Consider the following 23,268-nt stretch of genomic DNA (forward strand, 5'->3'; position numbering starts at 1 on the left):
ATATATAATAGTATATATTTTACTTCTTTTTGAAGTTGTTGTTGACTTACTGTCTGTCATTCTCCACTAGGGAGAAAGCCCCTGGAAGGCAGGAATTCATTGCTCACCGAAGTCTAGAACAGGGCCTGGCACATAGTAGGCATTTAATAAATATATATGAAAGAAAGAAGTGAGTAAAGAATAAATAAATGAAGTGATTCTGAAGTATTCTGTTTTTTTTTTTTAATTTGTCAGAAAACAGGCTTGTAAGATGTGGATAGCAGTTTGTCTTCTTGTTAATTTTGTTTTTAAGAAGTGAGGTTGCTAATATTGCTGAGGAAGTTTTCATTGTGTGTTCCATCATTAAAGTCATTAGGACTCCTTGGCAGGCAAATAAATAACTTTAGGCTGTTAGATTGGATTTCACGAGAGAATTAGAATTAGAATCAGAAATTAGCTTGTTAACTTGCTAATGATAAGAACACAGAAGCAATCAGAAGAAGAACATTAGCTCTATAAGCAATGATATCACTTAATTGCTTTTAATGTTTAAAATGATGCCATTAGAGCTAAATGGCAAGACATTTTCCCTATAGAATCCAAACAGGTAACCCTGTTTTGAGGAGTCTTTCTCGCTGTTCAGACTAACAATCTGATTGAACAACTCCATCAGAAATGGCTCATAATTATTTTGGTTCAAAAATATGGATGCATTAAAGCTACTCATATATATCAGCACATTTGGGGAAAAAACTGATTTCTTGAACAAGAAATTACTTTGTAATGCTTTTTAAATGAGTTATTTTCAGGTAGGTATTTTATGATCATCTTCCCATTTATGAAAATTGACTCATTTACTAAGCAAGCACAATGTTTTGCAGCCCCAGATGGTTCTCAATGATAATCATTCTCTGTCAGACTATCTGACGCCACCCATCATTAGCACTCACTATAGTGATGGTCAGAAGACTGCTGCACTCTTACAATGTCTTCTATGCAGTGCCTAATGAAAAGGTTACTATAGTGCCATGAGAAATCAAATGAAATCATTAACCTGCCTTCAGTTTATTGAGCCTAAATTAAAGTTACATTTGAATTAATTTTAACAGAATAATTCTGTTGAATTTGAATTCAACTCAGATGGACTAGAAAGTAGATGTTCTGTTTCTCTAAAATAAAGAAATAATTTAAAAATCTTAAGAATCATTTGAATGGCTGTTAAGAAATGGCAATAGAGTAGTTTTACTTTAAAAGTGGCAGTGAGGTACACAGTAATATTACAGTTCCCTCTAAAACTGCCAGCATTGAAAAACTGCAACAGAAAATTATGTAATGTCTCTAAGACCATTTTACTGTAGAAATGATAAAAAACTGGGTGCTTGTATCACCTAATTCTCTCCACATAATCTACCAGATAGAGCACCAAGACTTCTCTCCTCTTTGGTTAACACTGAATTTGAATTTTCAAATGTGTTTATGATGCCTTTCACTGAGCTTCATTAAAAATGACATTTCCTCATCTCTCGGTCAGCAGTAAGAGTGGACGTCATTAATTTTGGTCACACATACTGTGAAGGAGAGGACAGGTGTAGCCAGTACTAAACAGCTTGTTCCATATGTAATTCTGTCATTTTCAAAAGATTACATGATCATAAAAATACCCTTAACGCTGTCTCTATGCCAATCACTCTTTAACTGTTCTTTGATGATCCAGGAAGCACATCAGAATCTTATGAGGGCTGTTACTTGAGTCTTCCAACTGCTCTGGAGAAATCTTTGCAGGTTGGGTTGGGGAGGAGAATAGAGACTGGGAGAGAGTGCCTCAGAGAAGAGATGAGGATGAGAGAGGAGGGAGAAGAAAAAGCAATAGAGAAAATTTCACTTTAACAACATTCATTGCTTAGATCAAAGACTACATATGCATCCTAAGAGCTCTTGAACTTTGTGCAAATCACAGGGCAAATCAAACAATGGTGGCCAGCCTCTGACAGTGGTCCTGGTCATCACATAGCTCAGGCCAATTATTTAATGGAAAAAGTAGGGCAAGTGGTAGGTCGTACAGCATTTGGGAAGGAGTGGATGTGGATGGGGGAGGGGAACACAAACTGGAAACACCCTACCTGTCTTTCTGGCTCTCAGTGCTTCAAGTATGTCAGCAGCCGCCGCTTCTCCCAGGACATTGTTTCCAAGGTCAAGCTCTCGTAAGTGGGTGGAGTATCTGATCAGGCTGACCAGAGGAAATGACCAAGCAAAATGGTGTGCCAAGCGTGGTTACTCAAAGAAATTCAATCCAGTTATTTTGCAGTATGCTCGCTCTTTTTAGGTCCTCTCTGCCCTCACCACCCCCCGCCCCTTTCAGAGATGATGCACTGACCCAATTTGAAACTGCAAACCTCCTGAATCTAGCTTTTTCTTTTTTTCCCCAAGTTTAATCTCTCTAGTTTGAATGCCTCTCCAAAGTAAGTTGGTAGGATAAAGATTTTTAGTTGTCTTATATCTTCCATTCATTCATTTATTCAAAAGACATGGTGTGTAATTGTGCAGAGCGTTTCAGTCTTTTAGATTTTACACACCAGAAAATAAAATGTCAAATAACTTGGGGGGACAGATAGAGGTCAGTATGGCAACTTCTAGCGTATCAAATAAATAACTCTCACCTAGCAACACTATACAATAACAAGTATTTTTATATAAAAGTAGGAAGGGCATAGTCTCAAAATAAAGGCTAGCTTTTTAAATCAAGTAAATTTAGCTTTATGAAAAATGAACACTCCACCTGTCTTTATTTTTCTAATCTCTTTGAGGATTATTGAAAATTCCTTCATGTCCTGGCCTTGGCCTGCCAACTGGACTTTGGGAATCTCTGGCATCATGAGTGGACATGGACTCCAGGTGGGGAGGCCTGGGTTCCAGGTCAGCCTGTACTTCTTGTCAACCCTGTGATCATGAGTAGGCCATGTGCTCTCTTGGGTCTCACCTTCCTCATCCATAAATTTGACCTTAAAAGGGCAGTTCTGCCTATTTCATAAGGTTGTGGTAAAAAGAGAATGAAGCAGTTCCTATGGAAGCATCTTGCAAAATGCATTACCAAGTATGCATATTGAACGCATACTTACTAGATGTATATTATGTGCCTAACATTGCAGGGATTAAAAGGAATTTAACATATGGCCTCTGCTCTGAAAGAAATTATCATATGACTATCCATAAAACAATTTTGAACCCTTACCATGAGCTGGGGATATGAAATTTCAGTTAGAGTCAGTAGTGAATACAAGGCCATTTTCTTGCTCCCTGTACACATTTTTTATTGATTCAGCAGCCAGAATTCAAGGCCAGGGCTGAATGGTCCTGCCAGACTCTGCCTCTCAAAGATCTTGCTCCCAAGGAAACAATCTGTCTAATCAGGACTTGACAGGCTTTGGCTTCCTGAACTGCCCAACTGTGTCCAATTCCTTCAGGCAAGATGGGGGCGAGCAGGGATGCTTCAAGAAGGAAGCAGGGATGCACAGAAGGAGTGAAGAGTGTTGAAGACAAACTTCACAACTCAACAATTCTACATCTAGGTCTGATTCCAGAGGCCATGGATTTAACCACTACACTACACAGGCCTCACAAGAGCCATGGTTTTACGGAGCATTCACTGTCAGATGTGATCATGGCCACCCACATGCTTAAGCACTTGTGCCTGGCACAAAGAAGCCTTCCAAGGGTACGAGCAGGGCTGAAATCCAGCCAACCTCTGCTTGCCAAGTCCTGCGCCTGAAGCATAGCCCTTGAAGGGGTAACTTCCTCTGACTCCTTGGGGATGAGAGGTAGTGCCTTTTAGTTCATCTGCCCGGAGGGACTCTTTTTCTCATTTGTATCAAGGTGCTAGTTGGAGCCTTGGGCTCCATATTTAGCACTTTACACATATGGTCTCATTTACCCTGTAACAGTCTCTCGAGTTAGTCACTATTATTACCTTCATTTTTGCAAATGAGGAGCTGAAATACAGAGAAGTTATAGATTAAATCATGGAGCAGAGATGTGAACTCCAGCAGTCTGCTTGAAAATAACCATGAATCATGATTCAAATATACCAAGAAAATTTTTAATTTTCAGCAGTTCTCAATATTTACACTTTAAAAAAGAGGCCAAAAAGATGTAAGTATTTAGTGTCAGAACTGAAAAAACACAAGGAGGGAATTCCTGGCTCTGGTGCTCCTTGTTAGTGGTATTTTCGTCCCTGTCACACAGAGCCAGCAGTTGCACTGGGCCCCGTGCTCAGAAGGGCTCCTCACTTGGTTTAGTGCTCTGTTATCATCATCTTGAAGTTCTTAATAATATCTGAACAAGGGCCCATGAGTCTGCATTTACACTGGGTCCCTACAAATTCTGTAGCCAGTTCTGCTGTCATGTTTAGTGTGGTCAGGGCAGAAAACAAAATCTGACAAATGGTCAGCCTTAAGTAATTGTACTGTTCTGTTAGCCCCACAGACCACTACTAGATGAACTGTAATTAGAGGGAGGCCTGGTTCATGAGAGGGGGAACCAGGTTTCCTGCACCCAAACCAACATTTGGTTCCTGCCTTAAGCCCAAAGGATCCACTGATAATTGCCTTCAGGGGTAGGCTTAAGCAGCAGAGATAGGTAAGGCCTCTTCACAAACAAAAGGCATGATACCCCTTGTAGCTGGACCAGCTAATCTGAAAGTGAGGCTAGACCCATGTAGTACTGAGGGCAAACAGGGCTACTGGGCAGGCAAGTAGTTAGTGCCCCATAATCTCCATCACCAAACCTTACCTCAACATAAATGCATATGCATAAGCCACCTCAATGTAAATACTCAATTAAGTAGACCCCTGGAGTTGACTTTGAAAGCAGGTACCCTGACCAGCTCTTTGCCTCCACATTCATCCATTGAGTTCCTCCTTTGTAGATACTTAGGACCCTCAATGATAAAAGGCAGGAAGCCATAAATCTGTTCCCCGGAATGCTCCCGGAGCCTGTTTGATCATCTCCCATCTTGCTCTACAGCTGGCTGAGAACTGGGCTTGCCAGGGTTGGGGATGAAAGCTTGTAAAGATGATGCTTTTACTTCCAGGGCACCAGCCTGTCAGCACTTAAGAGAGGTGCAGAAGGAAAATGAGGGTTGATCTACAAAGATGGAAATGGGTAGGGAAGCTGTCCTTGAGGTAAGCATGCAGCTCATTTCATAAATCACATCAGAAAGTCACCCACTGCCTACAAGACAGAGTGAGGTTGAAAAGGCCCAGAACAGAAGAATGATACAAAGACCATGGATGTTAAATTTGGACTAAGCTGTCTTTATGAGTTTACGTTGGTTAGGGTACTGGAGTGCTGAAGAGAAAGTCTTAAAAGCAGCCAGAGAAAAAAGACAAATTATGTTGCAAAGAACAAAGACAAAAGTGATAGCAATCTTCTTTTCAAAAACAATGTAGCAGAAAACAGTGGAGAACATTTTGAAAGTATTAACTTTCAATCAAGAATTCTGTATCCAGAAAAAAAACTTTAAAAATGAAGGCAAAAATACTTTTCAAAAATACTAAAGCTCAGAGAATTCATCACCAGCAGATCAGGACTATAAGAAATGTATAAATTAAGTCCTACAGATAAAAAGAAAATGATACCAGATAGAAATTTGGATATATCCAAAGGAATGAAGAACACTAGAAACAGTAATAATAATAGAAATGATAATGTAAATAAGTATAAAAGACTTTGCCCGTATTTAAAAAAAGAATTAACTGCTTAAAACAAACATGATAATGTATTCTGGGATTTATAACATTTGTAAAAGTAAAATATATAACAACAATAGTAAGAAGAATGCGAGGGAGTGGAAATGTACTGCTGTAAGATTCTTATACTGTAAGTGAAATAATATATTACTTGAAGGTAAATTGTGACAAGTTAAAATGAAAAGAATAAACACTATAGCAACCACTAAAAAAAAAGACACGTATAGCTAATGAAACAATAAGAGGCAAAAATGGAATTATAAATATTACTCAGTCCAAAAAGAGGCAGAAAAATAGTTAAAATTGAACAAAGAACAAATGAGACAAACAGAAAACAAATGGCATGATTATAGATTAAATACCCAACCACACTGATAATCACATTAAATATAATAGTCCAAATAACAAAAGACAGAGATTGTCAAAATGGATTTTAAAAAAAAGTCTCAACTATATGCTGTCTACAAGAACCAATTTGGATATAACAACATAGATAGGTTAAAAGTAAAAGGACACAGACAGATATATCATGCTAATTTTAATTAAAAGAAAGTTGCAGTGGCTATATTAATATTAGTCAAAGTAGATTTCAGAGGAGGGAATAATACCAGAGATAAGAGAGAAATATTACTAGGGATTTCATTATAATAAGGGTCAGTTCTTCAAGAGACTTAACAGTCCTAAATGTTTATGTGTCTAATAACAGAACTTCAAAATACATGAAGTAAAACTGATTAAACTGCAAGGAGATATAAATGTCACAATTATCCCTCTCTCAGTAATTGATAGAACAAGTAAACAGAAAATTTATAGATATAGAACACCTAAACAACGCTGCCGACCATCTTGACTTAGTTGATATTTCTAGAACTTTCCTCCAGTAACAGCAGAATGCACATTCTTTTCAAGTGCACATGGAACACTTACCAAGATTGATCGTAATCTGAGCCATAGAACAAGTATGTTCTCCAACCACAGCAGAATTTAATTAGAAATCAACCAGACAAAAATATCTGAAAAATTAACAAATATGTGGAAACTAAACAGCACTCTTCTAAATAACCCATAAGTCAAGGAAGAAATCAAAAGGGAAACTAGAAAATGGCTTGAGTTGAATGACAGAAATACAACATATCAAAATTGGTAGGATGCAATTAAAGAGTGCTTAGTGTTAATATAAACATTTATATTTGAAATAACAATGTTAATATAAACATTTATATTTGAAATCAATAACTTAAGCTTCTACCTTAGTAAACTCGGAAGAGAAGAGCATATTGTACCCAAAGTAAACAATAAAGGAAATAATAAAGATAAAATAATGAAATTGAAAAAAGGAAAACATTAGAGGAAACCAAAAGCTGGTTCTTTAAGATCAATAAAGTTGATAAATTTCTAACCAGATTAATTGGAGGAAAAAAAAGAAAACAAACAATCAATTTCAAGCATGGAGAGACATCACTATAGAGCCTACAGACATGAGAAGGATTAGAAGGAAATATATGAATAACTTTATGCCAATAAATTTGAAAACTTGAATGACATGAACAAATTTCCTGAAAAGACACAAACTACCAAAGCTTTAGCCAAGAAAAAATAACCAGAATAGCCCTCTATCTATTGAAAAATTGAATTTGTAGTTAAAAAAAAAATTTCCCATAAAGAAAACTCCAGGTCCAGATGTCTTCACTGGTGAATTCTACCAACTATTTAGAGATGAAATAATGACAGTTCTACACAAGTTCTTTCATAAAGTAGAAGAGGAAGGAATAATTCATTCTGTGAGGCCAGAATTACCCTGATCCCAATACCAGATGAAGACATTACAAGAAAACTATGAACTAATATCCTTCTTGAAAATAGATGTGAAAATCCTTAACAAAATGTTAGCACTATACTGAAAGGATAATACATTGGCAATATATTAAATCTAGCATCATATTGAAAGGGTAATAAAATGAAATTTATTAGTATAATTATTAAAAATATAGCAAAACTATCCAAGTTGGAAATCTTCCCAACATTCCTGAATAAGGTAGTAAAGTATATTAGATAAGGAATCTTTTTCTTCTAAAATAATAAACTGCCATCCTTCAAGCCCTCAAGCCTCAAATCTTGGCTGTGTTCTGTTGCCCTTGATTGCCTCAAGTACTGATGTCCTAAGATGGTGTAGCTTAGAGCCCTCTTTATCCAGAAAGCTTTCTTACAGTGCTAAAAACGATCACTTGTGGCTTGGCCCACTGGGTATGTGGATTCAGGAAAGTGGATAGGGAGATGTCCAAGGTTGTGCCGATAAATGTGTAAAGAAAATAGTCTGTTTTTTCCAGAAGCTATTGAGAATAGCTCTTTCTCCCTAAGGAGGTTGGAACAACGTTGTAATCAAACACAAAGGAGTGTTCACTCTTGAGTAGACTGCCTTTCTTCCTCAGGTCACACTGCTTACATCTTACATTACATTCATTCTGACCGTAGGAAAGAAGAATCTGGAAGTCATACCTCTTGTCTTTGCTTAGTTGCCAACTTCTTAAAATGCAGCTTCTAATGAGGTCTTTGAGACCCCTTTGTGGGCTTACGTACAACTGTCTGCCATGCCATTATTGTGATTTCAGGTCTTCCCATAAAATGATGTACCAAGACCAAGATGGGTCACTACTTCACTCTCAGATGAAAAATCTCACTTGGCACTGTTAACAAGCTGCAATTAAATCATTTTCCCCATGATTTAACCCAAGACCTAGTTTTGGAAGGAGAACAAGTAAAGCCTCTTAATTTTCTACTCACCGTGTTAAAATTTGAGTGAATTCCAACAAGCTATTTTCTTCCTCTTTTCCTTTTCCATCTATGCCGTTATCTGCTAAATACAACTTCACTAACCAAGGACCAGCTTCAGTCAAATCTTTAATTTTTTTCTTGATTCCTGCAAAATAAATTAGAGTATTTTATTATTTTTAGACAATAGTTTCCCCACTCCACAGCTAAGTTGATTTTATTTTTTTAAGATTGTACTGATTTGACTTGTGTGAGTAAATGCATTTTGCAATGTAGTCAAGGAAATACATATAATTTAAGAAGCCTTTTTAAAAAAACACTCAGTGCATCCTTCATCCTTTACAACAGCAAGCCCAAAATTGCTCTGTATGAAAGAAAATCTCATTTAAGATTTAAATTGTTGCCTTTACTTTGGCTACAGAGGAAAACCGACGTCTCTAGAAATCTCTTGGTAGAAGATGAATGAGTTGTCTGCTGATCCTAGGGAAGTGATAGCCTCATACAGAGATTTAGCCCTTTAAAAAAGCCTGCAAAATTGTCACGTTTTTTGAACTCTAGAAGGACAAATTTAAGGAGAAAGAAGCACCCTGGCTTTGTAGACTTAATGACCGAGTTCAGTGGTCCTGAAGTCTGGTTCGCCCTTGTGATTATCCAGTTTTCACGAAGTTCAGCCTCAGTACTGTTGGGGGCATCATGTACACATTTAATTTACAGGTTTAGGAGTTTGGCAAAGAAAAAAGAAACAAAAACAAAAACAAAAACAAAAACAAAAACAAAAACAAAAACAAAAAACGGAAGGGAATGGAGAAAAAGAGCCATGGGCCTAATTCACTCAGAAAGTGTGAGAAAGGAGAGCTGAATCTCCAGTCCCACAGCCAGATTGCTTCCCTAGGGGCCTCCAAGTGTTTGAAGTTCCATGTTTTGTGTGCAATGTGACCATCTAAACGCCAGCCAACAACTTCACGTGGGGCTTAACTGAAAACCAAGGATCTGTCCCAAAGCTGGGGAAGAAACTGCATGGAACTTAGAGATAATATATCTGTATGTTGTATGGGTGACAAAGAATTTTAAAGGCTCATTTAGCTACACACTAATTTTGCCCAGCCTGCTTGAGAACCTAACCCCAGGGCTAGACAGGACGCTCTGTACTTGAATTCATTCCGCATCCAACAAATATTTTTGAGCTCCTTTTATGTGCCAGGCACTGTTCTAGGTGTTGGGAATCCAACAGGGAACAAAAGAGACAAAACTTCCTGCCCTCCTGAAGCTGAGAGGGAATGTAACTAGGGTGTGGGACGAGCAGGGAAGAGAGAAGAATGGATGATAACTAAGGGTACATTTTCAAGTGAAACAGAACTGACTTTTTGGGGAAAGGTGATAAATTTGGACATTGGGCCATTCTAGTTTGCCAGTTTAAAAAAATAAACGCTTTAAAAAAATTCAATTGATTTATTTGGATATGAATCAAATCTGCTGGGTTGCTGAAGGAAATAGAGAGGATTTATTTTCTTTCAAAACATAGTTGGAGGGATGAAAACTAGCCCATCCTTTCATTTTATTGTGGATAAGCTTAACTTGTCCCTATCTCATTTGTCCTTACATCCAGAGCATGGGAATGATAGCAGACGACAGCCATTATGAATAATATATCTGGCACACTGTAGGTTAACTGTACTGAATGAATGAGTGAATTAATGTAGAGTGCAGTCATATAGTGGAAACTTTTCTCTCACCGTTCCTTGTTTTTTCCGAGCACAGTATAGTTAATAATGCCTTGAGACAATCCATGAACACGAGTAAAATATGATTTTTCTATTTATAAAATCTCTTCACCTTTGAAAAGTTAAGTTGACTGCCCAGAATGATTAACAATGTGGTTACTGATCGCATGTGGCACTCATTTCTTTTTGCCCCCTTCTGGCATGCCAGAAAGCAGTGGTGATGAAGCATGAGGCCAAGGGGGCCAAGGCCATAGGCCAAAGGCCACATTCCTGTGCAGCCGCTCAGCTTTACAAGGAAAGAAACAAAACGATCTGAGCCAGTCTAAACCCCTAACTGAGCCAACGTGGCATAAATGTGTGCCGTTGGAGAGGAAGGGAGCTTTCTGGCTTGTGATTGGCCTGGTACAACTTGCACCCCCATGGGAAAACAATCCAGATCTCTCTCCAACTGGTGGTAAGAGAGGTAACAATGTCATCTTGGCCCGTGAAAAAGAACCAGTCTGGAAAATGCTAGTCCAAGTCCCTCTCCAGAATTGAGCCCTCTAGTGAGTCACAGTGCCCTGTTAGAGGGTAGGGAAGCTGATGCTGCTTCAGCGCAGGGATTTCCTGCTCCAGGCCTCTAACCAGAGTTCAAGCAGAACCAAATTCTTTTCTCTGGATGGAAGACAAATTCCTTGGAATAAGGGTGAGTCCATGCTCAGCCCCTGATAATACTTGATCCACCCCAGCTGTGTTTACTCCAACCTATTTTTGCCTAATTTTCCATTTCTTTACTTTAAAACAAAAATAAGCTCGTCAACAATGACTACTTTAAAGTAACCCTCCTCTGTCTTGGAGAACTTAGCAGTGGTATAGCGATGCCAGTTGTACCTGAGGCAGGGTGATATACTGAAGTGAGCAGAATTTCCAGCTTTAAAACCTCTCTGAGAAATGCTGTGTGACTCCCCAGAAAGTCACTTCACTTCTCTGAACCTAAATGTCTTCATTGCTGCTGTAGAAATCATAACACTCATCTCCTGGATGCATTGTGAAGATCCACTGGGAAGCATGGTGACACAGTGGTTGTAGAGGCATGTACTTCACAGCAGATTTTACTGTCCAGCTTTGTTTCTAGGTCTTGTAAGTCACTGAACCACTGGAATGGGTGCAGTCTAGTGGCGAACCTCCATGTGTAAGATGTCCCCCCTTCTGCCACTCCCCCTCTGGGGATCAGATACATGCTTCTGACAACTGCACACCTCTCCGGGGAGCCACACCGCAGATACAGTATGGACTTGCCTTACCGTGAGCTTCCTCTGATTTTCTCTTTGGTTAATTGCCAAGATTCCCCAATTGTTTTTGATTGCAAAATCTTTTTTACCACCCTGATTGAACCAGCCGCTAGGTCCTGCCAGTTCTCCATCCTAGGTTTATCTAGACTATCTTTCCACCTCTGCAGCCTAGGTTCTGCACTTCATCTTCTCCTGCCTGAACTACTGTTAAAGCCTCCATTGTCCAGATGTCTGTCTCTCTAAAATATGCTCTGCAAAGTGGCCGAAGGTTCTTCTTAAAAATCCAGTTCTTATTATGTCACCGTCTTGCTTCAGAAGCATCGTGGCTCCGCCTTTGTGCACAGGAGAAATTCTCACTCCTTAACAGCATTCTTGGCTTTTGGCCATGTGCGTCCACTGGCCTTTCCAGTTATATCTCCAGCTCTCTCCCAGTGACCACTCTGAGGTGAATGTCCCACTTCCCATGTGCTGAACACTCCAGGCACTTTCACACCCTGAGCCTTTTCTCATGGGGCTCCCTTTGCCTAGAAGGCCCTCTCTTTCCCAGTTGATGAACCTCCTCTCATTCCTTCCAGAGAAAGCTCTATTTCCCATATGAGCCAGCTCCCAAAGGTTAAGTATGAATTTTCATGGAAACAGAAGGTCCCCAGAGGGGTTCCTCATCTTCTCCCTCACTCTCTAGCCTCTTCTGAGACCAACCGGTGGGCATCACACATTCCGGTGGGCATTGGACTGTTTGGCTTCACCACTACTGAAATGTTCATCTGTGGATGCCAGGTCTCCGTAGGATCTTCTTCTTGAGATTGATTTATTAACTTGTAAAAACAGCTTCTTTCCATCCGTAAGGAGTATGCATGATTTCCTGTGTAATTACGAGAGGTTTATAAGCCAGAATATAAATTCTATTGATTGCAGGACTTAAGGAAGCAAAGTGCAGTTAGTGTTGGATGATTCACACCTTGGACCTTGGAACCTGTCCACGAAAGTTTCCATTGTTTAGCTATCGCTCAGGATAAAATCCCAAGTGAAATAAGTTCAGGATTATAACTAATAACTTCTTGACTTGCAACTAATAAAACTATTTTGAAGATTACATTTTGACTTTTGAACTTGACTCTTGCCTTCCTTAATGCCACTAAGCATTCCTATGGTCTGTGGTGATAATATGAGCAATAATGCCTTATTTGGGGACGTGAATTTGCCACCTGGGTGGCATTGGTACTGTAGTAAAGGTCTGATCCATCCCAAGCTTGGGGACTGATCATTTTATGGTTGGATTTTGCTCCCTGTATGTGTCTAAGTCACATGCTGGCATTCCCAGTTCTAAATCCTTGAGGGTTATGACAGTACTGGAAACAATGGTATAGGATTTGGGCTGGGAAGCGGAGCAGACCCAAGGGACAGGACACCCCTAAGTCCTTGCTAGGTTTTCCAAGAACTTTGGGGCCTTGAGGTGACATGGCAGGACTGGCTGAATGGGTGACAGAGAAGCTGTCCGCAGATGACTATTCCTGTTGACCTTTCAGTGACTTTCAGTCTTCAGCTATCTTCTGGCTCTTTACGGACCTGACAAGCTTGTGACCAGGCACAGGCCAAGCCAGACATCACCCACGTGAGTGCTGGTCACCCCCGAGGCCCCGAGTCCACAGTTCCCACAGAGCCCCTGGTACAGAGCCATGGGGCTCAGAGGTGGGCCAGAGTGGGTCCAGAAGAGATAGAGAAGCTGGAACAGAAATGGGTCTTGGGCCCTGTTTGTTGTGTGCTTTCCATGGCCAAGAAGAGGCACTTAGGAGCCTCACTCTGCTCTCTGATTTTCTTTACTCAGCAAAATAAATCAAGAGTAGGCAATCGGGTTTTCTTTCGGGTCCAAAGCAGTGGTTTTCAAAATGTGGACCCTGAACTAACAGCGTCAGCATCAGCAGGGAACTTAACAGACATACAAATTCTCCAGTCTTATCTCAGACCTGCTGATTCAGAACTTTGGAGGGCAGGGACCAGCGGTCTGTCTTAACGAGACTTCCATGTGCCTCTGATGCTTCTCAACTTTGAGAACCACTGATCTAATGAGTCTTCCTGTTCAGTGATGCTTTGAGGAACGACTGGCTTGAATAGACATCTACCTTCTGCAAGAATAGAAATGGAATACTTTGCCTCGTCCATCAACTTATAAGTGGCTGCTAAATGTAAAAATGTCCAGTTCTTGTAATCATGCATTTGGAAGGAATAATAAGGGTGTCAGGCTTCTGAATGGGGGTTTTGACTCATACAGCATTGTAAGTTCAGCTCTCTAAGCAGCAGGCCCAGAACCTCTTGTCCACAAAGAGGAGAGAATAAAAATAGTTTGGCTGTTTCCAATTGGAACCAAATGGAAACCATCTGGACTCCTCACCCAGGAGGTTGATGTAAATCAGCTCAATCTGACCCTTTATTTTGAAACAAGTAGAACTCTTCTATGAAGACCAAACTCATCTCCAGACAAATAAACACTGTGAAAATGATTATCCAATGTGGACAGCTGGTTTTTAATTTGCTGTGTGAACTCTGGATAGCATGAAAAGAAGCCATAAAGTAAATATATAGTAGACACATAGTTGTTTCTGTTGATTTGAGGCACAGGATTCCTTGTGAGACAAAAGACTTTAATGGGTCCCATTGTCTATTGGATTAAGTCCAAAATCTTGGCCTGATATGCAGTCTTCCTTAATATGTCCCACCCCTCATACTAGGTTCACCTTCCCACATCCTTTTGTTCTAGCTAAACTTGTAGGCTTGTAGCTTGCATTGTTTTTTTAATTAAAAAAAATTTTTTTAATTTATTGAGGTAACACTGGTTATTATGTTTCATGTGTACAGTGTTATATTTCTACTTCTTTATACACTACAACATACGCACCACCAAAGATTTAGTTTCCATCCATCATGGTATAGTCGATCCCTTTTACCCATTTCACTTTCTCCACACTGCCCCTTCCCCTGTGGTTACCACTGCTCTATTCTCTGTGTTTAATATGTTTGTTTTTGTTTGGTATAGTTTGTTCATGTTTTTTGTGTGGGGTTTTTTTGGATTTTTGTTTTGTTTTTATATTCCACATATGAGTGGAATGATATGGTATTTATTTTGCTTAGTATAATAACCTCAGGATCCATCCATGTTGTTGCAAATGGCATTGTTTCGTTCTTTTTTATGGCTAATATTCCATTACATACATATGTGTGTGTATATATATGTATGTTATATATACATATACCACAACTTCTGTTCATCCACTGATGCGCACTCAGGTTGTTTCCATATCTTGGCTATCATAAATAATGCTGCATTGAACATAGGGGTGCATATATCTTTTCAAATTAGTGTTTTCATATTCTTTGAATGAATACCCCGAAGTGGGATAACTGGATAATATGCTAGTTTTATTCTTAGTTTTTGAGGAATGTCCATACTGTTTTCCATAGTGGCTGCACCAATTTACATTCCCTCTGACAGTATTTGAGGGTTCCCTTTTCTTTACATCCTTATCAACACTCGTTATTTCTTGCCTTTTTGATAATAGCCATTCTAACAGGTGTGAGGTGATTTCTCATTGTGATTTTGATTTGCATTTTCTGAGTAATTAGTGAAGCTGAACTAATTTTCATGCGCCTGTTGGCCATCTGTATGTCTTCTTTGGAAAAATGTCTACTCAGCTCCTCTGTGGTTTGCAACAGAGCTAGTATTTAAAAGCTGAAGGATGAATAATTGTATTGCTTTTTTCTTATTTTTTTTTAACTTTTCCCTTAAATGAGCCACCTTTTATAAGGATTTAAAATCTCCAGGGTCTGCTTAAGGGTGGGGGTATGGGGGCTTGAGTGGGGAGTGGCACACAGGGGGAGTCATATTTGAGAAGGACCTCACATTCAGACTCTGGTGTCATCGTCTAATGAGGTTATGTGTGCATTTCCTGTGATTTTATGTGTGTCAGAAGAGTTGGCCTGTTAAATGCAAGGACTTCAAATGTTATGCATTTAAAAACCTTTGCCATTAATTAACTTAAAAAAATTTTAGCTCAGGTAGCTCAACAAATAGAAGTGGTCAGAGCCTCTCTCTGGGCTTTGAGAAGCCTTGAAGTTCCCAGATAGATTTTGTCCTTTTGGTCTTTATGCAATGCCAACTTGACTGCACAGCATGATACAGACACTCAGTCTTTGTCCTTGCTGCCACTTTCTGTAAAGTCCAGATGCAGAGTTAGAATTAGTGAGCCAGCAGTCCTCTCCCCTCAGGTGTCATCTGGCCCAGTGTAAGGACTGCCCTCTCTATGGCTACCTGTCTTGCAGACTCTAATCATCCTCATCCTCACAGGAACCCAAACCAACTCCTCTGAAAGCATTCTTGGTTGAAAGCATTCCCAAATGGAAACTGTCTAAAACAAATGATAACCTAGCATCCTCCCCTCCCCCCACAGCCTCCCACATTCCTCCCCCTCCTTCCTCTCCCCCCCCCCCACCTCTTCTTTCCCCCTTTTAGTAAATTTTCCTAAATCTACTAGCACTATCCAGTGGAAAGACTGTACTTACATCAGACAACAGAGCCGGAGTCTGATAAATTCTCACTTTATCTTTTCATGTGGCTTTTTAGCTTATAAAAGTTGTATCTTTCTAATTCACTGAGAATTCATACAAGAGATACAAGGATAATTCAAGGACAGAAAAAGACCACACAAGAACAGGTTAAAATTGAGGAAGAAAAGGCCAACAGGTAAAGAGCTTCATTATAAGGGCCTGTTGCCTTCTACAAACAAACAAACACAAGAAGTGGACTAAAACAGAACAGCACAAGTTTAGGTTGGCCTCCACGTGGAGTTTCCCAAAGACTGTGCTCATGACACGCCCAGTGATGGGTCATCTTGTGCTGTCTCATTATAACTTCAAAATATTAAAGCTGGAGTAGAATTCAAGAAGGTGTGAGCACAAGGTCCTCAGAATAGGATGCTGAGACCAGGCATCGGGACAAGTGCTGGGAACAGAATCCTGGTTCCGTAACATTTAGCTGCAAACCTTTGCTACTTAGACAGCTTCTCACTTAGCTTAATCCTGCTCGGAGGTTATGGAGTTGGTGATTTCTTAAAATTCCCTCTCAATGACTCAATGTCTGCTTCTAAGTAGTGAGCATAGGACAAAAGCCTCCAGGCTGAATTTATCAGGTCCTGCTGGCTATTTATTGCAGAGATATTCCCATGCTTGTTTTTTTGGCCTTTTTGAATGTGCCAAAGACAAATTCCCCTGGCGGATATGGCTAAACTGTTCTGTATTGGGTTTATATGAAGCCATCAGACGCTTAGTCTTCTTTTTCTCCACTTGATTTTGGGGTAATTACTTTAGCAGGGGGAACACACAGTCTATGGAAGGAAGGAAGTGATTTACAAGATGAAGGAAGTGGGAGGAATAGTTGAAACAACAACAAAAATACCCTTTTTTCTCTTTTTCTTCCCAGAAGTGGTTTTCACTGTTACAGCTCCAGATGGCTTTCTTATCTGGTTCAAAGCTGAACTTGCTCTCTGTCTGGCTGTATGGGGGAAAAAAAGATTAAAAAACAGCCAGTTCAAAGTTGCATGAGTGGGTTTTGGATGCACTTTGATATTGGTTATTGCCTTCATCTTATGTGCACTTAGGACCGAGATATTTCTCATAAGAGAGAATTACCCACCCCGTTGACTTCACTTCAGTCTTTTTCACGTTTCTCCCCTCACAGGCTTGAGGAGAACATGCGACCAAGCAGGGCCCCAAGACTCGTCCTGCAGGGCCTTTTGTAAATTCTCCTTTGTTCCGCAGGTGCCCTCTATAAAAGCGGCTCCAGTATCAGGAATTAGTAAGGATGTAGCAGAGAGGAACACATTTTTGGCATGTTTAAAAACATGTTAGTATGTTACTGCTCTGCAGTCCTTCTGGACCCTTCTTTCCCTTTCTCTTGCACTCCATGTCCCATCCATCAGGAAATGGTGTAGATGTAGAACCTGACCTCTGCTACTGCCCTCATCCCACCTGGATTGACACCCCTCACCTCTCACCACCACCTCTCACCTGGATGACAGCAGCCTCCCCGTAGCCCTCCACCCCCACACAGACTGAGGGGTCCTTCTCAAACCTAAGACCCAACTGAGTCCTGACCCCTCTGCTCCTTCCAGGCTAACAAGGCCCTCGGCCCCCTTACCCCTGTTACTGTCCAGGCACCTGCTCCTTGTGCACAGGCTTTGGGGCCTTGGTGCCAACTGTGCCCTCTGCCTGGAATGCTCCTTGTTTATCCACAAGCTCACTCCCTGATCTCCTGTGTCTGTTCACAAATGCCACCTTTTCAAGGAGGCCTACACTTAACCATCTATTTAAAATCACACCCTGAATTTATGTGCCTTTTGGCCCTATAATTCCACTTCTAAGAAATTTTAGTATCAGTATACTGGCTCATGAAAGTGTGTGTGTGCATGTGCGCGCGCGTGTGTGTGTATGAACCCTAAAGTTAGCAAACAACAAAGCTATTTGGATTTGGGGAATAAAATAAAATAAAATAATACCGCAATCATCTTTTCCTTCCCCAGATTCCCACACTTGCTTATCTTGCTCAATTTCCCCCTTTTTTAATAGCAGTTATCACCTCCTAATAAACTATAGCAGGTATAGATTTATTATGCCTTTTAAAAATTGTCTGACTCCCCCCACTCCACATGTACACACATGTACACACACCCACGAGCATACAGCGTTCCCAGCCCTCTCCTCAGGGGCAGGGATCTTTGCTTTATGCTCTAATGTTTGTAAGGAGAGACACAGGTGCACGCACACACACAATGAAAGAAGGAAGGAGGGAGGGTCATTACTAAGACTGTATTTTACACATTATAACAAGTAATTAAGAAAAACTTGTCATTGGATAGTGAGGCATCCGTGCCTCTTTGGTGGTTGGCAGCAGAAAGCAAGAAGAGGAAGTTACTAGAAGGCCTGGGAGTAGCTCACAGAACAGGAGAGAAGATCAAACATTTGGGCCTTACAAACCAGTGTCCTCAAAATATTTTTACTCTCATAACATCCTAGAGGAATATGGTAAAGCTATGTATAATCTTGTACATTTTTAGTTTGGTATCTAAACTTATACAACATAAGTTTTAAAATTTCAAAGGATGAAATTTCTAGCATATGGCAAATATTGATGTTTCAAAATAAAATCTGTTATACCATTCTCTTAAGTGTATCAGATGTAATCTAAATTCCAAGCACTCTGCTACCCACCATCATCCAGTTAGAAATCTCAGATAGCCCAAGACATGAGCAGTTCTTTTTGAGTGGCTGAAAATTTTACATGATTCCATTTTTTCTTGTTTTTTTTTTTTTTATTGGTATTTCCATTCTACCAACTGTGCAGAATTTTATATTTGAAAGTCGTTTATTGGTCATCTTGTAATACTTCTCTGTAATAAAAATGCTACATTTACAAATATTTAGATTTTAACAATTTCTTGAGATCATAAGCCTCTAAAGTATTAAAAATTCTTCCATAGTTATTAACCAATTTTAGAACTATGAAATTAATACAACATACATATTTTGTATATTTTGATAAATCCTAATTAAATACAAAAGTAAAATTTTATTGACCACCTCTCCCAAAGAGATGGGTGGTGCTGTTATATTTATTTGCCTTTGTAATTAGTTTATATATTCATGAAAGAATGTTACTGCTAAGCTGAGGCAGACTGCAGCATCAATGCTTTTCCTGGTTTTCATTGTTATTGTAACAGCTGAGAAATCTTGTTCACATAGATGGGAATGGAATAATAGGGTTGTCAGATTTAGCCTCCCTTGTCCCCCCAATACAGGACAACCAGTTCAATTTAAATGTCAGATAAACAAAGAATAATAATGTTTAAAGTGTATCACAAACATTACATGGAACATACTCATAATAAATTGTTTTTCATCTAAAATCCAAATAAATCCTAGAAGGAGCTTTATCACAGCAGTATTATTCAATGCTTTAAACTCCTGAGTTATAAGCTAAAAATTATATAGTGTTTGATCAAAAAAATCTTTTTAAGTGATCTGTCAGTGTCCTCCTTCAGTTGTGTTAAAAGCAAAGAGTGGAAGCCACCTGATGTGTAAAAAATGAAATCATTGAATTATTAGAGTCATTCATTTTCTTAACACTTACATTCAATACTTTGAATTGTCACTTTGTTTTTGCATCCTAGGAGAAATATTCTGCTCAGATACTGGATGGGAGAGGAGTGTGTCTTTCTTTTGCCAAGTAGAATGATAATTGTGACCAAGGATATTAACCACAGTTACTGTGTCCTTATGGAAAGTGAGAATCTGGACATTTAAAAATACCACCCACAACCCCTCAAACACAGCCACTGAGAAGGCTGTGTGTACTCTGGGTCTCAGGGCATTTGGGCCGCTGTAACAAAACACCACACACTGGGTGTCTTATAAACAACAAACATTACTCCTCACAGCTCTGGAGACTGGGAAGTCCAGGATCCAGGTGCCAGCAGATTCAGAGTCCGATGACAGCCCACTTCCTTGTTCACACATGGTTGTCTTCTTGCTATAAGCTCATGTGGCAGGAGGGGTGAGGAAACACTCTGGGGTCTCTTTTGTAAGGGCACTAATCCCATTCAGGATGGCTTGACCTTCATGACCTAATCACCTCTCAAAGGTCCTACCTCCTAATATCGTCACCTCAGGGAGTAGGACTTCAACCTGTGAATTCTGGGGGGACACAAACATTCAGTCCATAACAGTAATGTACATGCCAGCCCAGAGTAAAAGTGCTTCTGTTTCAGAACTAGATTGCCCTCTGCTCAGGCAGTTTTCCTGCCTTCATTTCACTTTTTTTTTTTTTTTTGCCAGCAGGATTGGCCATAAATGAAAAAAGAGGCATATGTGGCAATAAAAATGATTGTGGTATCTTACCAGCCACAGGTGGGTGTGGGACCCGAGTCCTCTCAAATGTGATCCTTGAACCAAGGAATCTGGCACCCTCCTCCAGCAACCTCGTGCATCCTGTGAGACTCCTGGAGCTGCCCTTGTCCCTGCCCTTTGCAAACCTGTCTTGCAACAAACTGGGTTGAACCCCCAGTATGGCTGTATTTGGAGATGAGGCCTCTGCAGAGGTAACTGAGGTAAATGAGGTCACAGCAGTGGGCCCTGATCAGATAGGATCAGTGTTCTTACTAGACACCAGAGAGCTTGCTCTATCTTGCGTGCAACACATAGAAAAGACCACATGAGGACACAGTTAAAGGGTAGCCATCAGCTAGCCAGGAAGAGAGCCCGTACCACGAACCAGAGCAGCTAGCATTTGATCTGGGACTTCTGGCCTCCAAACTTCCAGAAAATAAACCTGTTGTTTAAGCCCCCCCAGCCTGCGGTGTTCTGTTTTGGCAGCCTGCGCAGACTAATAAAGTTAACCAGAAGAGTGCAGAGTAGCTAAAATGCACCAGCTGAACTGGATAGAGATCAAGGTTGATGTGAATGAACGTGAATGTTAGAGACTGTCACAGTTAGCCTCAGGGGAGGAAGAGCCTAGAAAGGTACTTGTTAAGTGGGTTTTGTTGTACTGCTGAGATCTGAGTGATGAGAGCAACTTAAAAGTGGTTCTGTATGCTGAGCACTGACCGCAGGGCCCGGCCCGGCTGGGGTAGTTTCCACCCTGTTCAGGGCTGCTTGTGAAGGATGGAAGGAAAGACAGGGCAGGCCTCTCGGCAGTCAGCTCTGACCCTGGCTTTTTTGGCGCTCTAGGAAAACAAATCCAGAACCCTTAAGATTAAGCCTTAATGGCCTTTTCAGCAGAAACCACTTGGAACAACCAGAATAAGAGAGCTCCACGTTTCTTCCTTACATCCTTGTCATTTCTTACCTTTCCAATCCCACACCTCTCACACCTGTCCCTGCCTGCCACACTCCGGTCCTTGGAGATGGTACTTTCACATTTCCAATTATTTTTTTGAAAATCATAGATTCACTTATTTAGATCTGAACTTTATAGTACAGGACTTTATAAATGGGACTATGGCTTTTTATAGGAATGTTGGTAAATATAGCAGAGGGAAAATAATATTTGATGACAGACATCCCTTCCCAGCTTCCTTTTATATATTTATTGTGTTGACTTGAATTATCAAATTCAACAAATAACCTATATAATTCTGATACTGTGCAAGTTCCTAAATGAGGGATAACTCTTGTATTTAATGAATCTCTGTTAATTATAAATTCTTCGCATTCATTTCCACAAAGGAGCTTTGACTTCAGCTTTTTTTAAAAAAAAAAATAAGGCACGTTGGTATATAATTATATTTCAGTAACTTTCACTGAGATATAATTGACATAAACATTATACTAGCTTCAGGTGTATCACATAATGATTCGATATTTGTATGTAGATCTGACAACTACAATAAGTCCAGTTAACATCCATCACCACATAGCCACAAATATTTTTTCTTGTGATGAGAACTTTTAATATCTACTCAGCAGCTTTCAAATATGCAATACAGTATTGTTAACTGTAGTCACCATGTTGTACACTAGACTTCAGTTCTTTATCTTCATTTTTTTCCCAGCAGTTAGAGTAACTGTGTTCCCTAACATGCTTCAAGATTTTCCTCTCCTAGGAAAAGGTGGTTGCTGTAACAATAATGATGAAGGTGCTGATGATAATACACCCCTCAAGTACTTATTGTGTGTAAGGCACCATGCTGACTACTTTACATCATTTAGTCCTCACTCAACGCCAGGGGCTAGTTATCATTTTGTTTATTTTGTAGCTGAAGAAGCTGAAGTTAGATCAGTTTGATAATTTGCCCAAAGTCATGAACAGCTGGAGAAGGATTTGAACCTAGGTCTGACTCTAAGTCTGTGCTATGAGCCACTTGCTATGGTTTACTGTAACCAGTGATTAAAAGCAGTCAGCTTTAAAATGCATCATGAGTATGTGTACTTGGGATCTATTAAACAAATGGTAAGCCTTTTATAGGGAAGTAAGCAGCTGTTGTTCTCATCTGTCCTGCATCTGTCTTCCTCATCTGTCTACTTCTCTGAAGGGACTGTGCCTTCCCTGATGCAAGTTGTGTGATTCTGGTGGGGTTGCCCATTGCAGTGTCTGGCCCCTCCCTCAATGGACTGTTTGATCACAAACTTACTGCTTAAAACAGTACAAGGTTATTGTCTTACAGTTCTGGGAGTCAGAAGTCCAATGGGTCTTATGGACAAAGGTCAGGGCATTGGCAGAGCTGCATTCCTTTTGGAGGCTCTGGGGAAGAATTCGTTTCCTTGACCTTTCCAGCTCCAACCTACATTCCTTGGCTCATGGCCCCTTCCTCACTTCACTCCAACCTTTCCTTCCATTGTGACATCTCCCTCTCTCTGACTCTGGCCCACTTGCCTTCTTATAATGATCCTTTTATTATGTGAGGTAACATAGTTACCAGTTCTGAAGATTGGGACAAAGACATCTTTGGGGTTCTGTCATTCTGCTCCCATACATTCTCAGGAAGAAGAGTCTCCATGGATCACTGGGAAGGTCACTTTTAATTGCAAAGCAAATTCTTCTTCTTTTAGGTGGCACCAACAGAGTTTAGGGCGAAGTTCCCCATTGCTTACCTTGGAACGGCTGAGGGGGATTCCTGGTGTCTGGTGGGGCAGTGGCTGGCTGGTCCTTCCCCTGCATCTCTACATACTCCGCTATGGGCCTGAGGAGCCCCAGAGCTCCAGAACATTGCAGGTAATTGCCATCCAGGTGCAGCTCACTGG

General features: G+C 40.2%; 1 protein-coding gene across 7 annotated transcripts in view; it reads right to left on the reverse strand.

Annotated features, from left to right (window-relative positions):
- Positions 1–23,268, reverse strand: part of LOC105066826 (ribonuclease inhibitor) — a 42,542-nt gene that overhangs the window by 5,605 nt on the left and 13,669 nt on the right. For 6 of the 7 annotated variants that reach the window (XM_045514706.2, XM_074370371.1, XM_010952265.3 and 3 more), the window contains 4 exons: positions 23,119–23,264; positions 16,931–17,026; positions 8,505–8,640; positions 2,100–2,206 (listed from right to left, as the gene is read on the reverse strand). In XM_045514706.2, coding sequence (XP_045370662.1) covers positions 2,100–2,206; positions 8,505–8,640; positions 16,931–17,026; positions 23,119–23,264 — 485 coding nt within the window. The remainder of the gene's footprint in view (positions 1–2,099; positions 2,207–8,504; positions 8,641–16,930; positions 17,027–23,118; positions 23,265–23,268) is intronic. The other variant, XM_045514705.2, reaches the window with a different exon arrangement.

The sequence above is a fragment of the Camelus bactrianus genome, chromosome 1 (assembly GCF_048773025.1).
Source record: "Camelus bactrianus isolate YW-2024 breed Bactrian camel chromosome 1, ASM4877302v1, whole genome shotgun sequence".
Taxonomy (NCBI): Eukaryota; Metazoa; Chordata; class Mammalia; order Artiodactyla; family Camelidae; genus Camelus; species Camelus bactrianus.